General features: G+C 43.4%; 1 protein-coding gene across 1 annotated transcript; it reads left to right on the forward strand.

Moving 5' to 3' along the window:
* Positions 1-5,273: 5,273 nt before the first annotated feature.
* Positions 5,274-11,156, forward strand: inka2 (inka box actin regulator 2). The gene is made up of 2 exons (XM_078546202.1): positions 5,274-5,611; positions 8,629-11,156. The coding sequence occupies exons 1-2, from the start codon at positions 5,576-5,578 to the stop codon at positions 9,691-9,693; spliced, it is 1,101 nt and encodes a 366-aa protein (XP_078402328.1). The 5' UTR covers positions 5,274-5,575; the 3' UTR covers positions 9,694-11,156.
* Positions 11,157-18,681: the final 7,525 nt, after the last annotated feature.

Genomic DNA, 18,681 nt, shown 5'->3' on the forward strand with positions numbered 1-18,681 from the left:
CCAATCCAATCAAATACAAGTGTGTAGCTAAATGTACAACCATTAAGCCAGTAGAATGTCTACACACTGCTGTCAATACATATAGTAACAAATTTACCATATATGGCCCCTCCTGACAGCAGTTTTTTATTGCCCAAACATTTAGATTGTATTCAGTTTATCTGTATATGGTGTATTTAACTGGGAGGACCCCTTACATTTGCCTGTGGCTCTTGAGCCCATGCCTTAATTCACTTATGTCCTTTAGAATGATGAAGAACAGGGACGTTTGGTTATTCTCTTGATCAAAAAGTTTAATTCAATTTAATTTATTTAATTTAATTCCTCTAATTCAATTTCACAATATGCCTGTCACTGAGAAGGCCAGTTTTTATTGCCCATCCCAAATTGCCCTTGAGAAGATGGAGGTGAGCTGTCTTCTTGAACCACTGCAGTTCATGTGGTGAAGGGGCTCCCACAGTGCTGTTAGGAAGTTCCAAGATCTTGACTCTTAGATGATGGAGGAATGACTGATATATTTCCAACAGAGGTGTGTATGACTTTTAGGGGAACTTGCAAGTGTTAGTGTTCCCATGTAGTCACTGCCCTTGTCCTTCTAGGTGGTAGAGGCTGTTGCTATGGAAGGTGCTGCTGAAGAAACCTTGGAGAGTTTCTGCAGAGCATCTTGTAGATGTTACACCCTGCAGCTATGGTGCACTGATGGTGGAAGGAGTGGGTGTGTAAGGTATTGAATGGACTGTTGATCATGATTTGTCCTGGAAGTCATCGAGATCCTTGAGTGATGTTGCAGCTACAGCAATCCAGGCAAGTGGAGAGTACTCCATCACGCTTCTGTCTTGTGGCTTATCAGTAGGGGAGAGGTTCAATCGAAGCATTCAAAAGAGAATTAGACAGTTATCTAAAAAAGAAGAATATCCAGGGTTAAGGGAAAGAAGGCAGGAGAATGGCACCAGGTGAATCGCTCATTTGGAGAGCTGGTGCAGACACAATGGGCCAAATGGCCTCCTTCAGCGATGTAACAATTCTGTGATTCTGTGTGTTGGGAGGGGCAGGAACTGAGATATTTGCCACAGAATACCCACTCTAACCTGCTCGACTAGCCATGGCATTGATGTGGCTGGTCCAATTGAGTATCTCCTCAATGGTGATGGCCCCCAGGATGTTGATGGTGGGTGATTCAGCGAAGGTAACGGCATTGAATGTCAAGGGGAGGGGGTTAGATTCTACCCTGTTAGTGCAGAAGCGGTTTACAAGAATGGTTCCAGGGATGAGAAACTTCAGCTATGAGGATAGATTGGAGAGGGTGGGGCTGTTCTCCTTGGAGAGAAGAAGGCTGAGAGGAGATTTGATAGAAATGTTCAAAATCATGAGGGGGCTGGACAGAGTAGGTAGGGAGAAGCTGTTCCCACTCGCAAAAAGATCAAGAACGAGAGGGCACAGATTTAAAGTGATTTGCAAAAGAAGCAAATGTGATGTGAGAAAAAACTTTTTCACACAAAGAGTGGTTCGAGTCTGGAACGCACTGCCTGGATGTGTGGTGGAGACAGGTTTAATCGAGGCATTCAAGAGGGTATTGGATGATTATTTGAATAGAAACAATGTGCAAGGGTATGGGGAAAAGGCAGGGCAATGGCACTAGGTCAAAATGCTCATTTGGAGAGGCGGTGCAGACGCGATGGGCCGAATGGCCTCCTTCTGTGCCGTTAAGACTCCGTGATTCTGTGATGGTCATCACCTGGCACTTGGGTGGTACAAAAACTACTTACCACTTTTGAAGGCAGGCTTGGATGTTGTCCAGATCTTGGTGCACACTGACAGTGGTGATGGTGCCTTAATGCTGTTATAGCTGAAATCAGGAGCTGCAGGTTCTACGCAACACAACAGTCATACTAATGAATTACAGTTGTTGAAGAAGCTGTGATTCAGTCTTACACATACGAGGAGCCGATTGTGAAGAGATTATAACAAGGAGCCATGCTGCTAACAAGACTCATTCATTATTAAAATACATTCAGTTACACTGACAGCAGTTGTCAAAAATTAATGTTCCATTCACTGTGAAATGAAATGAGCACTGTACAGTCCCCTTGCAAATTTCAAGGATAGTTTGAAGCAAAATAATAATTATATCAGCCCTGTACTCCTGATAAAACTGTTTCTGTGTATAGTATGGAATATGGAGTTTTTTTATCCTTTCACTCCTCTTAACATTGTCCCTGTGTACAAAGCAACAGAGGGACATAGGAACGGGAGTAGAACATTCAGCCCCTTTGCCTGATCCACCTTTCAGTTAGACCCTGGCTGATCTTTGCCTTAACTCTATCTAAATACCGTTAATATTCCTGCCTAACAAAAATTTAGCAATTCATAATCGTCGCTTTACTCCTAATAGCACCATCCCTGTGTACTGGTACATAATAAATGACCAGTTACATTGACCAATGATTCTACAAGATTATGATTGGCTGTGGAAGGCATCATGCTCACACTGAATAGATTCGATGTCACAGGAAGAATGTAAAAAGCTTTATGGAAGCTGGTCATTAGAGTGGCCTCGTGTCTCATGTTGCTAATGGAGCCACTCTCTAAGTAGGGGCTCAAGGGGGAAGCAGAATAGTTCCAAAGTTGGGGCCACAAACTGTGCCAGGATTATGAAGCAATTACCTTTATTAATCCTTTCTGTTCCATAATGCCAAACTAAGTGCACAGTCATCCATATTTAACCTCTAGATGTCCCCCACTAGGAGCAAGAGGTGACTCGATTGAAACCTTTAAGATCCTGAGTGGTCTTGACAGGGTGGATGTGGAGAGGATGTTTCCTCTTGTGGGAGAATCTAGAACTCGGGGTCACTGTTTAAAAATAAGGGGTCGCTCATTTAACCCAGAGATGAGGAGGATTTTTTTCTCTCAGAGGGTTGTGAGTCTTTGGAACTCTCTTCCTCAAAAGGCGGTGGAAGCAGAGTCTTTGAAAGTTTTTAAGGCAGAGGTAGATAGATTCTTGATAAGCAAGGGGGTGAAAGGTTATCGGGGGTAGGCAGGAATGTGGAGTTGAGGCCACAACCAGATTAGCTATGATCTTATTGACTGGTGGTGCAGGCTCGAGGGGACGAGTGGCCTACTCCTGCTCCCAGTTCGTATGTATGTTCGTATGTTCTCTGGTAATTATCCTCACAGGTCAGCTGTGGTTCAGTGGGTAGCTCTCTCACCTCTGAGTCAGTTGTGCGTTCATGCTCCCATTCCAGAGACTTGAGCATAAAATCTAGGCTGACAGTCCTGAGGCAGTGCTGCACTGTTGGAGGTGCCATCTTTTCGATGAGGCATTAAACCTACATTAGAATGTTGTCAACATTTCAAAAGTACTTGATTGGCTGTCAGGCACTTTGGGACTACCCGAGGCCATGAAAGACACGATGTAAATGTAAATCTTTCTTTTTATTGGCACACAGTGAGATGCTGGCAGAAGAATGAAGCCAAATCCAGATACAGGAGTGTTTGATACAGACACTAGAGAACCATAATACTGGGGTTTGGCTGACACCCTATGTTATTGGGTGAGGAATGAGCCTTCTGCTGGATGTACTATGCATCTCTCAGTGTGTGCCTGAAGTGCTGCCACTGATCAGGAGCCAAGAAATGCGAGGGCTTCATTGCTAGCATTTGCCGATCTGGCCCTGACCTCCAAAGTGTTGGTGTCACACCATGCACTGCACATTAGGAACGCAGGAGAGATATTTAAATGATGCTTCTGTAATTTCCAGACAGACACACTGCGTTCCTCTTTTTTTAACTTTCAGCAATAAGACAGCAACGTGAGTGTGCTTGCCACTCACCATATTGGACAGCAAATGCTTATAAAACCACCATGGCATCTCCTCATTTCTAGGCCCCACTGTCTAGGCCCACGTATGTTGGCCCACATATAAGAAAGCAGCTTTGGATGGTATCACCAACTTGAATCATAGGAACAATAGGAGGCCATTCGGCCCTTCAGGCATATGCCGGCATTTACCGGCACACAGTGGCAGAAGCACGTATTGTTGACAAGATGCACTACAGCAACTCGCCGAGACTCCACTGACCTTACCTTCCAAACACACGACCTCTACCAACTAAAAGGAACAGTGCAGTTCTGGCCACCACATTATAAGAAGGATGTGATTGTTCTGGAGAGGGTTCAGAGGAGATTTAGCAGCATGCTGCCTGGACTGGAGGGTCTGAGCTATGTGGAAAGATTGAATAGGCTGGGGTTGTTTTCCTTGGAGCAGCGAAGGTTGAGAGGGGACCTGATAGAGGTCTATAAGATTATGAGGGGCATAGATAGAGTGGATAGGAAGGCACTTTTTTCCAATAGTAGAGGGGTCAATAACCAGGGGGCATAGATTTAAGGTAAGAGGTAGAAGGATAAGAGGGGAGTTGAGGAAAAATTTTTTTCACCCAGAGGGTGTTGGGAGTCTGGAGCTCACTGCCTGAAAGGGTGGTTGAGTCAGAAACTCTCGTGACATTTAAGAAGTATTTAGATATTCACTTGCATTGCCATTGCCTCCAGGGCTATGGGCCAAGTGCTGGAAAATGGGATTAGTGTAGTCAGATCTTTGTTGACTGGCATGGACACGATGGGCCGAATGGCCTCCTGTGTTGTAGATGTCTATGAGGACAAGGGCAGCAGACGCATGGGAACACCACCACCTGTAGGCTCCCCTCCAAGTCACTCAGCATCCTGACTTAGAAATATATCGCCATTCCTTCACTGTTGATGGGTCAAAATCCTGGAACTCCCTGCCTAACAGCACTGTGGGTGTACCTACACCACATGGACTGCAGTGGTTCAAGAAGGCAGCTCACCACCACCTTCTCAAGGGCAACTAGGGATGGGCAATAAATGCTGGCCTAGTCAGTGATGCCCACATCCCATGAACAAATAAAAATAAATGATGGCTGATCTCAGTCTTAACTGCATTCACCTGCTTCACTTTCATAACCATTAATACCCCTGCACAACAACAATCTATCAGTCTTAGTTTTGAAATTTTCTATTGAATCCCCCCACCCCCAATTAGCTTTCTTGGGAGAGAGTTCCAGATTTCTTCTATCATTTGTGTAAGTGGCGTCAAAGCCAGAAATGAATAAATACAGGACTGTCAGGAGTGTAGCTGCTGGTGCTGGGGGAGAGGAGAGGGGACTAGCTCTATATCTATCTACATATATATATATTACAATAATCAGAAGATAAAATGACTGCCGAGTCAGGGGAAGGAGGAAATAATAGAGGGAGGATGGAGGCAAAAGCTAAGCAAATGATCAATAGGTCATTGCTGAAGGGAGGGTAATATGATACCAAATTCAGCAAACACTTAGACTGTACAGACTCGACCAAACATAAGTGGGACTATGAAAAGCCAACCTCTCCAACCAGCCCTCCCTTTCATTCTGTCTAATTCAGACTCGCTGGCAGACAGGATACTGAAGGGCAGCAGTCTCGTCCTAATGGACACGTGGATTGTGTTCAATTCTTTCAGCCGTAGATTTTTAACCGCCTAACTTTTTGCTTTGTTGAGCCTCCGACAATAGAGGGATCATGGACAACAGCCTGCGTCGTTTGAAGCAAGAGTTGGTAAGGTGCCTTCGTGTTATTTTGGGAGCTTTTTGTGTTGTTGCATCTTGCAGAGTGGGGCGGTGGATGTGAAGTTATCCACAGTGTGTCGAGAGAATGGGTCCCTGTTTATATATATCAAATATTAAGCTGTTGACTCCCCGTCTCCTTAATTTAATTACTTAGGAAATAATAGATTGTGGGAAGGTGTTAGAATGTTGAAATTTCAGCCGCTCCATCTGCCGGCTGGGTTAAAGTGCAATTGAATATGAAGTCTGTCACAAAGCTGTAAATAAAATTCATTTTCAACATTAGTCCAAATGGAAATCAATGCACTTAGCTCATTATCACTTGTCCCTTTTTGGGGGGGAGAGACGTGAGTTCCTTGTGTATAAATTAACACTTTCTGGGATTTCGTGTTACTTTTGTTATGTGTGCGTTGTATTTTGTTTGTGTGGTGGGGGTGTGGGGGTGAGGGTTTCTAAACCTGGACCCCCACCCTCCCCATCCACCCACTCCCTCCAGTGCCCTCATTTACATGAAGGTCAAAGACGCTTGTCGCCTCTTGAATGCCACCCAAAATATGTCGGGATGCTCAACAATAATGAATCCTACTCCGTTGAGGGGACTGTGGGAGGGGGTAGGAAGGCTAGCTTCAGTTGCAAATACATTTCTCTCCACCAAGATCTACCAGACCAGGGTTACTGGTCTTTACGAACAGTATAAATCTGATTGGGTGTTTTTTTTGTTAATAACATGGGATTCGGGAATTATTACCAGCGATTTTTTTTTCTCTCTGCGTCGCAATCCGAAATTGTGCCCATTATTGTTTTAGCAAAATTAAACTGCCCCAATGAAAATGATGTGCAGGATTTCCACACGCACGCTTTCTGCCGAAAAAGCACTGAGTTTGAAAGCATTGGTGTGTAAACATTTTAATATCCCTCCCCGTCTCATCGGTTTTCATTCACAGCTGCTGACTGTGAATAGCACTTCGTTCAAATGCAACAAGCAAAAACACAAAAAAAACACTGACAAAACACACACAGACTCACAAAAAACAGACTCACAAAAAACACACAGACACACAAAAAACAGACTCACAAAAAACACAGACACACAAAAAACACAGACTCACAAAAAACACAGACTCACAAAAAAAGATTCACAAAAAACACAGACTCACAAAAAACACACACAAAAAACGGAGACACACAAAAAACACAGAGACTCACAAAACACAGAGACACACAAAAAACAGAGACACACAAAAAACACAGAGACTCACAAAAAACAGTCACACAAAAAACACAGACTCACAAAAAACAGTCACACAAAAAACACAAACTCACAAAAAACACAGACTCACAAAAAACAGAGACACACAAAAAACAGAGACACACAAAAAACACACATAAAAACACACACAGACTCACAAAAAAGCAGACACAAAAAACACACAAAAAGACACACAGATACACAAAAAAACCCAGACACAGACACACAAAAAGCCCGCACAGAGCCTCACAAAAAACAGACACAGAAAAAAACACAGACACTCAAAAACACACACAGACACAGACACGGAAGCAGACACAGACACACACGCAGACACACAAACACACACATATAAACAGGCATACAATAACACACACACACACAAAAACACACACACAAGCACAACAGCTGGTGTCTGAAATAAAACAAAAAGGTTCATATCTAACCCAGTGATTATTTGTTCTTATGTTTAGCAACCGTTAAAGTAACCAGACAAAATATACCAGAACAGTTCCTTCAGACTTATCCATATATCCATAGTAGTCAAAGCTTTTAGACAGATTTTAATAAACATTTTATTTGATTCATATAGAACCTGACTTCCCTTTGTGAAATATTAATACTTATTAAAGCCTTGTCACTTGTCATGATATTTTGGGTTTTTTTTAAAATGTGAAGCACACCTTGAGGTGATGATTAACTGGATCAACCAAGTGACACCCACCCAGCATATGGTCACCCTTTGATGGGCTTGTATTTGTCACCAGATTCCTTGTCAATCAACATTAATAAAACACAGCTCCTTTGAAAGGGGCTTTATTCATTCCACTCTGATGGGACTGTGCCTGTACAGGAGGAAGATGATGTCTTAGACCAGGTATGCTATTGTCAATTAAACAAGAGGTTAAGATTATAAAGTTACAGTGGATTATTAAAAGATTTTATTCTGGGGTTGTTCAATAGCAAAGTGAATCTGTGGACAGAATAATCAATCTCCCACTGGCGTAGACTGTATGGGAGAATGTGAAATGAACAGCAAGAGCTGGGAGGTGTTATATTAAAGAGAGGAGCATTTGAAATATTTTCAATGGGATTCAATTGCAAATCTTCATCCATTGTTGCGCTTTTGTTTCTAATGTCGATGGGATTGTTTCATTAAAACTGATTTGTTGACTCATCCAGGGGACACTTTTCATCCTGGGACTTGCATCAAATTTTGGGGCATTTCTATAGGGAAAATTAGTTGGCAGTTGTAGATATCCCTTGACAGCTCAATCTTGATTAAACCACTCAAGGGAGATCTGAAGCAGAAGTCTGGTCGCAAACACACACCCCCTTCCCAGAAAAAAACCCTAAAAGTTCACATTTTCATCCCTATATTATGCCTTTATCCAAGTCTCTTGTTAGAATGTGCAGTCCAAATACTTTGGAAAATCATACAAGGTTGGGAAACTGTTTTGATGTGTATTAAATTTGTATAAAGTGATATAGATTCTTTGGCTCCGCGCATGGGACCATTTAGGGTTATTTATGTAGGGTTTTGTGAGTCCCTGTAGATGTTTAGGTAAATAGAAAATGATTATTTGCCTTTTATGTAAACGCTTTGGGAAGAGAATGCTGAGAAGTGGTGAGTAAGCAAGTGGATGGCTTGTGCTGATGATTTGTGGTTCATTAGTAGATGGGATTAACATAGAGATGCTTTCAATATATTCTGATAATGTAATGCTGCAGTGCTAACTGTGTAAAATGTGCATTGACAGCAATCTATGAAGGAGGCTGGAGATGGGCTGCAGGACCAGATGAATTGTATGATGGGCGCCCTCCAGGAGCTGAAACTTCTCCAAGTGCAGACAGCTTTGGAACAGTTGGAAATCTCTGGGCTCCAGAGCCAAGCTTCATCCATCACTAACAGCCAGCAACGGCTGAGGAATGGGAAGGATGAATCCAAGAGCAGTGAGGGCTGGCCAGGCACCAGGATAGAGAGGAAAAGCTGCAAACCCAGCAGCAGCAACCCCCGTGCATCGAGCCTCACAAGCTTTGCAGGGCCAGCTGAAAAACCCATGGACTTGTGGTTAGGAGAATATCTAAAGGAGACTCCTTGTGAAGAGATGCAGTCATCAGCGCAGTTGTCTATGTCTTCTGATCATCTCAAGGATGCCCCATCATCAGCTTCATCCAGACTGGGCCTTGATAAGCAGATCCAGGCAGTTGCCTCACCAGAGGTCCACAAGCTTCCTACAATAAGCAAATCAGCTAGTAAGGCAACACAAGATTGCAACGCCTCCAATGACTGGACGTCCTCTCTGCTCTCCCAAAGCAGAAACAGGCAGCCCCTCATTTTGGGAGACAACATCTTCGCTGACTTGGTAGGCAATTGGTTGGACTTGCCTGAGTTGGAGAAGAAGCCCCTGCCTGCCTCCTTGGACGGAAGAGGTCGACATGACCATGTACCCATGCTCAGCAGATCTCAGGAATTCCAGAAAAAATTGAACCTCACCGCCAATATCTTCAAGAAGCTACTGAGAAGTGTTCGGCCTGACAAAGGCAAGCTAACAAAGGAGAAGGGCAGCCAAGTGCCAACAAGTAACCCAGGAGATGCCATCACCAAGAGGTCCACCAAGGGATCCAAGCAGAAGGTGACTTTTTACTTTGCACTGCGAGGGAGCAACAGTCAGAACAACAAGGCCCAGGATGGATGTGGGAGCTGTTGCACCACATTATTGGATGAAAAGAATCTGAGATCCAACAACTGCACAAATAAACTGGTCCAGGCAGTGACTGAGAAACAGTCCCAGTTTGACTATAACACTGTAGTTTGGGTCTGATTTCAAATGTGAAAATCTTGAAAGAAAATGAATTGCACTTAATTTCCTTTACACCCTTCAGCGGCCCCAAAGACAATGGGATCGATATTGTTTACAGTACTTTGTTTTTTCAAACACTTTCTTTTTGAATATTTGAATGTGAAGAGTGAAACATGTCAAGACTATTTAAAGGGACATTGCCATATGAAACATGTTCAAACTATTTCTCTCTGTTTGCCATATTTTGCATTAAGATAAGCTGTGTTGAAATGCAAATTGCCTGCACCATAATAACCCAAAGTCACCATAACCCAAATGGGACAGATTTATTTCACCTGCTCTCCCTTTTCAGAAAGTGAGGACTCCCATTGTCCCCTTGCTCACCTCCTGAAGGAGCTAACTTTTTCTGGGTTACTGTTCCTGGAGGACCTGCAACTTCTGATCCCTTTTATTCTTAATTTACCAGGGTTCCACTGAGTATCAGTTGGACATTTGACCCCAGAACTTGGTTGATTTTATTCTCAGCTGACAGTCACCCAGCCTGAAGCATCTGGAGAATGATCAGGTCTCCTTAGATATACTGAAGCTAACTGGAATGTCCCACCTAATGCACCAACTGAGATTTTTTTTTTATTTGCTCGTGGGTGTCACTGGCTAGTCCAGCATTTATTGCCCATCCCTCATTGCCCTTGTTCAGAGGGCAATTTTAAGAGTCAACCACATTGCTGTGTGGGATCTGGAGTCACACGTAGGCCAGACCAGGTAAGGACAGCAGATTTCCTTCCCTGAAGGGGGGAATTTAATTAATGTCCCAAAAGGACATTAGTGAACCAGATGGGTTTTTATGACAATCAACATGGTCATCAATAGACTTTTAATTCCAGATGTTTATTGAATTCATATCCCACCATCTGCCATGGTGAGATTTGAACCCAGGTCCCCAGAGCATTACCCTGGGTCTCTGGATTACCAGTCCAGTGACAATACCACTACACCACCACCTCCCCCTTGGGTTCAACTGAGTACAGACTAGATTAGGACATGAGACCTTGCTGGATTGTATTACTTAGTACCACAAAGAGCAGTACATTTAATAATGAGATCCTCAGCCACCCCTCCCCTCACCCCTCTTGTCATGTTTGCCTGTTTTTAATAAGATTCTTCTCTTTCTTAGCCTGTAAGTTTGAATAGACACTTCAAACCTGTATTTGCAATAACAAGATGAGTGAACCTTTTCTTAATGCTATAAGGATATTAGGACAGCTTCAACAGATGAATGTGAGTATTATGCAGTTTGTGAATGAAGTGAGATGAAGCATCAGGATTTTGTTTGTATTTAGAATCTGATTTGCTTGTCAATACTTAGATGTAGTAGAATAGGGAGATGTTACAGATATTATTCATGGCCTCTCCAAGAGCTAGAGTGTTCTATTTAGATAGGAACATACAGCTAGGAGATTTAATAAATGTTGACAGTGTCTACATTGAAACAAGGCTGGTTGATTTTTAAGACCTTCTGTTATGGATCTGTTCTTGAGGATAGTGTGATTCTTCACTGATTCATGTTATTTTTAGAAACATTTTCTTTCCTGTGTTCACTGATCTATATTGGCTCCCAGCCCAGCGGTATCTCAATTATTTTTAAAAATTCTCATCCTCCATGTTCAAAGCCCTCAATGACGTCTCACTTTTTTATTTCGGTAATCTCCTCAAGCCCTACAATCCTCCAAGATCCCTGCGCTCATCTAATTCTGGCCTCTTGCTCATCATCGATTTCCATTGTCCCACCCTTGGAGGTCTTCAGCTGCCTGGACCCTAAGCTCTGGAATTCCCTCCCTGTTTCTGGCTGCCTTCCCCCTTTTAAGACGCTCATTAAAATTGATCTTTTTGACCAAGCCTTTCCTGTTCTAACGTTTGCTTCTATAACTCGATGTCAATTTTTGCCTAATTATATTCTTGGGACATTTTGCTGGTTTTATCAGAAATTCAGATGTGAAGATCACTAATCCCTTTGCCCTGATACTTAGGACCTTGCATGCTGCTCTGTGTTTGAAACAGCAGTTAGCCAAAATCCACCTTAAGATCACTCTGAAGACCGTAAATGGGTTGTAAAACTGATGGGCCAGGATTTTATGGTCCTGCCACGGCCCGTCTCCACCGGTGGATGTGGCGAGCCATTTAAATCTCCATTCAGTTCAGTCGGACCGTAATATCCCGCCAGGCGGAAGGGGCCGTAAAATCCTGGCCATGGTCCACGAGCTGCAGCTGTCTCTGAAATCCTTCCTACAACTAAAATATCACGGGTTGCAAAGGACTGGTGAGAGAAAATGAAGGAGGCTGGGAGGAGAGAAAGATTTAGCAGTTATATGAGACGAATCCAAGCATGAGAGAGAGAGAGAGAGAAGCTGGGATTATTTTCCCGAGAGCAGAGAAGGTTAAGGGGAGATTTAATGATGCTGTTGAAAACTATGAAGGGTTTTTGATAGAGTAAATAGGGAGAAACTGTTTCCACAATTAGGAGGGCCAGTGACCCAACGTTAGTAGTAGTTTTCAAAGGGAATTGGATATATATTTGAAAATGAAATTTGCAGGATGAAAGAACAGGGTTAGTGGGAATAATTGGATAGCTCTTTCAAAGAGCCAGCACAGGCACAATGGGCTGAATAGCCTCCTCATGTGCTGTATGATTCTGCCTGCACTTTTGGCAGAATTATTCATTGTTCATTGGCCAATTGCACAGAAAGTAAATTTCACACTTTTGAAAGTATATGATGTGGACATAACATAAGAACAATTTCATAAAGGGCATACATTGTTGGGGCTGGGGTGAGGGGTAGGGGTAGGGGGAGACTGTGACCCTGATCTACAGCAATAAGGACCTGAACGCCTGGGAAACACAGTCTTGTTTTGCTGACTTACGCTGGCCCACTCTAACTTATGTGAGCCTGGAGTTTTAGAAAGTGTTGTCCTTCGCACTGCGATCGCCATGGATGACTCCAATCAGAACACTAAGATCTGTTGCTATTGGCAACATGAGAAAAATGCAAATGAATGAAATTGCATGTTTGAACTTTATATGAAGTCTGCATTGCCACCTCTGGTTGGGTATATTTCTGGAGGTTTCATCACATGACTTCCCACTTCACGCCCACACCCTGCCATTGGTCCATCCCCGAGGTGTCGCTTTATTTCCACGGCCAATTGGAAAGCACGTAAAGTCTATGTTACCCCATTGGATTAAGAATCATAGAATAATAAAGCACAGAAGGAGGCCGCTCAGCCCATTGTGGCTGTGATGGCACTTTGGAAAAGCTATCCAATTAGTCCCAATTCTCCTTGATCTTTCCCTATAGCCCTGAAGATTTTGTTTTACTCATGAATGTTGGTGAAACAGTCTTGTTCCTCTATCTCCAATATTTTTTTAACAGCCTTCTCAAGGGCAATTAGGGATGGGCAATAAATGCTGCCCTTACCAACAATGGCCACATCATGTGAACAAATATTTTTTAAAAACTGCACAATGAAAATGGAAAAAAAGCACCATTTTCTTTAACGCTCCTATGCTTTTTCTCCCTGAGTTGCTCGTATCAGTGCCCTGAAGGTTAACCCTCGATTCCAGGAGACTTCAGGGTCCTCCGAGAGTAATGGAAACTCTTTATGAGGGTCACCACGTGATCTATAAGGCTCCATTAATGTAAAAGCTTTGGTTACTTGGCGGTATAAACCTTTGTAATGCTTGAAGAAAACTGAAAAATAAATGGCTTGTTGCCTAAAGCAACGTTGCATTTGAAAAGGACATGTAGAAATCCAGATTCCCGCCTGTCTCTATATATTATGTCAGCCCCCAGAGCACAGCTGTTGAAATAATTCAAGCTATTGGTGAACTGAATCCCTCACACACTCACCAGCTGGCCCTCATCTTCACAGCAATGTTAAAACTGTGCGGATAAATCTGAAACCGTTGGGCGGAGGGTCAGAATGAGCTCAAAATGACTCTGATAGGATGTGTTCCTGACCTCCCACCTCCAAATGTCTCACCTGGTTGTACAGTATACCCCCTCCCCCTCCATCTCCCTTATTTTTTGTATCTGCAGTGCAAACATTTTCAAAGAGAATGCAACTATTTTAACACCTCCTCCCCGTGAATTTTTTTTCTCCTGGAATTTGCTCACATCACATCACTGTCCCGGAGATCGATTTCATTCCTGGAGTCTCCAGGACAATCCTGGAGAGTTGGCAACCCTAGTTGTGTGCAGATGGAGTACGGTAAGTGAGGGGACGGTGCATGTTGCCTTTTGTGGTCCTGGGTATGAATGTGACCTGGGCCAGAGAGATCTCTGCACACCCATTGCAACCCACGAAATGAACCCAAGAGCCATATTAAGAATCCTTGGAGGACCGGACAACGAGAAACTTTAAAGATGTGAGGAAGGGGGGTGGTGTTTCTTTGTATCTTCCCAATCGACCTCCCCCCCCACCCTCCCCCACAACCCACACCCCCCACTGCTGACACCATTAATGTACAACCTTGTACTAAAATGCATGAAGGAGTAGGCCCATAGAATGTTTAGACTCTGCATTAATAAGGAAGCAAATTGTTGCAGAATGCAATTGTAGCTGTTGGCTGTTGGGTAAGTAGGTGGCACACTGGTCTTTTGGGTCAGAAAGTCATGGGGTCAAAGTATTTATTGAAGTACTTTTTGAGGTGTAGTCACTGTTGTAATGTAGGAAACGTGGCAACCAATTTACACACCGCAAATTTCACCAAACAGCAACATGATAATGAGCAGATTATCTGTTTTTCAGAGATGTTGGTTGAAGGATAAGTATTGGCCAGGACACCAGGAAGAACTCCCCTACTCTTCAAAATAGTGCCCTGAAATTTTTGTGTGCATCTGAGAGGGCATACGAGTCCTCGGTCTGAAAGACAACACTTCTGACAATGCAGCACTCCCTCAGTTCTCCTACTGGGAGTGTCAGCCTGGATTATGTGCTCAAGTCTCTAGGGTGGGGCTTAAAACCATGCCCTTCTGATGCAGAGGTGAGTGTCCTGCCCACTGACATTCAAAATGCTATCTGTGCAATACTGATGGGCAGAATTAGAGAGTAGGTACTACTGCACAATGAAAGTATATAAAATTTTAGCAAGTCGGTTATGTGGACTGAGCCAGCCCTTTCACTGATAGACTCCATGCTTTAATAGGTAAGTTGATCTGACCACCGCTTGTGGGCCTCACATACCTCTCCAATTCCAGACGCCCAGCTGTCCACTCAGCTCACATTCCACTTTTGAAGAAGCTCGGGCAGGGAAAAGAACCAGGATCTTCCCATGGGAACCCAATCTCTGGGAGCATGAACACCGACAGCTGGCTGACACTGTAGCCACAACCCTCATTTCCTGGAATGTCCTGTGTCTCCCTGCTGTCCCAGCTAATATCTGTCCCTCATCCAACATCAGTCAAAATCAGATCATCCAAGAATGACCACATTCCGGTTTGTGGGAACTTGCTGTGTGCAAATAGGCTGTCGCATTTCCTACATCACAACTCCAAAAGGAAGCTCATTGGCTGTAAAGCACGTTGGGACATCCTGAGCTAAGGAAAGGTACTATGTAAATGAAGTCTGTCTTTCTTTCCTACCAGAGAGAAAAAAAAACTGCTGCCTTGTAAAGCAAAATGAGTAGATTTCCATGCCAATACCTTCAAAATCATGAACAAATACATACTGTGACTATCCATCACCATGAAAACCAAAAGTTGGGGCATGGGGTGGTTGGGGAGGGTGGGGGTGGGGGTGGAGGGTGTTGGCACTGGAAGAGGAAACTAATGGAGACGACTATTTCCTGAGAGGTAGGAAAAGCAGAACAATCTATCCTGCATTATGTTTTCTTAAGCATATTACAGAGGGAGTGCTGCAGTGTCAGGGGTGTTATCTTTCAGATGAGACACTAAACCTATCTGCCCTTTCAGGTGGATGTAAAAGATTCCAAGGCAGCTATTTTGATGAAGAGCTCTCCTCAGTGTCTTGGTCAATGTTTATCTGGTCAATCACCTCATTGCTGTTTGTGGGAGCTTGCTGTGTGCAACTTGGCTGCAGCTGCATTTCACAGTGAGTACACTTCAAAAGTACTTCATTGGCTATGAAATGCTTTGGGACATCCTGAGTCTATGAAGGGGGTTATATAAATGCAAGTTATTTTTCTTCCTTGAAAATGTAAATGGAAGATAAGATGATGTTTCAGAATAAACACGTGCATGTCTTTCTCTATGTACAAGATGAAGGAAGATGAGGTTAGTTGTCCTTACACAGTTTCCTACTGCAGGTTGGCAGAATGGTCCCTGTGCTTCTGGTCAGACAGTGGCACTTGGCACAAGACGACCTAAAGAGGGGCAGCAGTACTACTAAAGTCTTCCCACCTTCTGCAAACTTTGCTTCCCCATTCCTTGACTTGTACTGAGCCCCGTCCACCCATCACTCCCGATATTCGTTGATCTACACTGGCTCAGTTAGATATTTAAAATCCTCACCTTTGTATTCAAATTTCTCCATGCCCTCATCCCTCCCTGTCTTTATTGCATCCTCCAGCCCTACAACTCTCTGAGATCTCTGCCCTACTACAGTTCTGGCCTCTTGAACATCCCTGATTTCCTCCCCTCCACCATTGACCTCCATGCCCTCATCTGGCAGGGCCATTAGCTCTAGAATCCCCTGCTGTCAGATCCTGGTCACTAGTTTGTTGCTGAGTTGGTACAATAGGCAGAGTTGCTCAGCAGACACTTCTTAGGTGGAACACACTCTGTTTATTTACAAAAGTACTCAGCAGCTACACTTGTGCGCTTTCAACTCAAACCCTGTCTCCATACTTCTGATTACTAACTCAGACTACTGACGTCACAGGTAGCCCACACTACTCCTCTATTGGTTACATAAGATCATGTGATCTTCCTTTATAACATCCTTCTTAAAGGTATACTACATATTACATAAAACCATTATTACCCCGACTCTCCCCCTTTACTCAAAAACACATTTTACATTTACAAGTACAATTTTCTCAAAATGGCAAATTATATACACATTAGTAATTTACAAAGTCAGTCTTTCTGGGGGTTTCCTTATACATGTAGAACGTCTCAGCTCTACAACTTCAGATGCTTTGTCAGGAACCTCCTTTTCTGGAGTTGCCTGAACATCAGGTTCTTCAGCGGGTACCTGCAAGTCTGTTTCCTCAATTCTTGCAGGTACAACAGAAACATCTGACACATCTGTACTCGGTTGAGTTCTCTCAACAGGAAACGTTGACTCAGTCATGAACAGTGGCGGAATCATTTCTTGGGGATTTGTTTCTTTCTTCCTTAGATGGTCCACATGTCTCCTGGGATGGATGGACAAATAGAGAGCTTAGTGAAAAATTGTATGCAGTGTCAGCAAATGCAAAAGTTACCTTCAACAGCTCTGTTAGACCCTTGGGAGTGGCCAGGAAGGCCATGGGTACGATTACACATTGACTACGTGGGAATAATGTTTCTGCTCATTGTTGATGCCCACTCAAACTTGTCCATCCATCCCAGGCCACCAAAGATAACTGCAAGCTATGATCTTCATTCAGGAAATTCCTGGATATGCGCTTTGTAGTTCAATCAACAATGGCTTTCTTGCTTTTGGAGGAACAATCACTCGTGTTCCCAACACTAAAATACCTTCCTGGCTGGTTATTTCATGTCTTCTGTTAAAGTATGGTTTCATTTCATCAGACACATGCTCTTGTGACCAACCATGAAGTACTTGTTCTCATACTTTGCATAAGACTGCGTCTCGACTTGTCCAGTCTCTGATCTGTCTAGCACATACTAGATGAATCTAAGAAATTCAACAACAAAAGTAGTTCTTGTGGAACTGGGACATCCTCATCTTTTTCTTGTAAGGGTAAACGACTCAGTGCAACAGCGTTTGCAATTTGATTTGCAGGCCTGTGAATGAAAGTATACTCGTATGCTGCTGAGGCTACGGGTGGTATAGCCTTGTCCTCACTGAATAGTCCTAGCAATGGCTTGTGGTCTGAGACAATAATAAAATGATGGCCGTGTATGTACTGGTGAAATGTCTTGACACTAAAGGTGATTAGCAGGCCTTCTTTCTCTATCTGTGAGAGTCCCTTTTCCGCTGTGGTGAGCGTTCTTGAGACATATCCTATAGGCCATTCCATGCCATCACCCATTCGATGGGAGACCATTGCTCCCACTCCATAGGGAGATGCATCACATGCCAACACCAGTTCTTTCCTCTGGTCAAAATGTACTGATAGGTTAGATGAGTGCAACAATTTTTTTACCTTTATGAAAGATTCTTTCTGTGGTTTCTCCCAAGACCACCTTCAGTAGATAATACAGGGGTGCCAGTTCTGTAGACAACTTGGGTAAGAAACGTTCATAATAATTGATCATTTCTAAGAAAGATTTGAGCTCAGAGGTGTTCTTTGGCGCAGGTGCCTCTCTTATGGCTCTCACTTCCTCCTCAACTGGGTGGAGGTCCTGTGAATCTACCCGGTGACCCAAACAGATTACCTCCCTCGCTTGGAACAAGCACCTTTCTTTTTTAAAATGTACTCCAGCTTGCAAAGAACGCTTTAAGACTTCTAAGTTTTCCAAATGCTCCTTTTCAGTGAGTCTTGTCACCAGAACATTATCTCAATAAACTACAATGTGAGGCAATCCCTGCAGTAAACTTTCCATTGTTCCCTGGAATATGGCCCAAACCATATGGTGCGAAAGGCAAACAGGTGTATTGGTACAACTCTTTGTGTGTTTTAATTGTGACAAGTTTCCAGGAGGCCTTCTCTAACTCTAGTTGTTGATTAGTATGACTCATATCAAGCTTCGTGTAGGTAGTTCCACCTGCCAGCTTAGCATACAGGTCTTCAATTTTTGGTATGGGTGTCTGTCTAGCTGAGCCGCTATATGAACTGTCAATTTGTAGTCTCCACAAATTCAAATGCTTTGGTCAGGTCTA

Source organism: Cetorhinus maximus, chromosome 8, assembly GCF_964194155.1.
Source record: "Cetorhinus maximus chromosome 8, sCetMax3.hap1.1, whole genome shotgun sequence".
NCBI lineage: Eukaryota > Metazoa > Chordata > Chondrichthyes > Lamniformes > Cetorhinidae > Cetorhinus > Cetorhinus maximus.

What these genes read in the sequence shown, in the direction of transcription:
- inka2 (XM_078546202.1), top strand. Translation starts at nt 5,576, where the DNA reads ATGGACAACAGCCTGCGTCGTTTGAAGCAAGAGTTG. An exon ending in GTCGTTTGAAGCAAGAGTTG is followed by an intron (nt 5,612 to 8,628) that starts GTAAGGTGCCTT and finishes GTGCATTGACAG; the next exon opens with CAATCTATGAAGGAGGCTGG.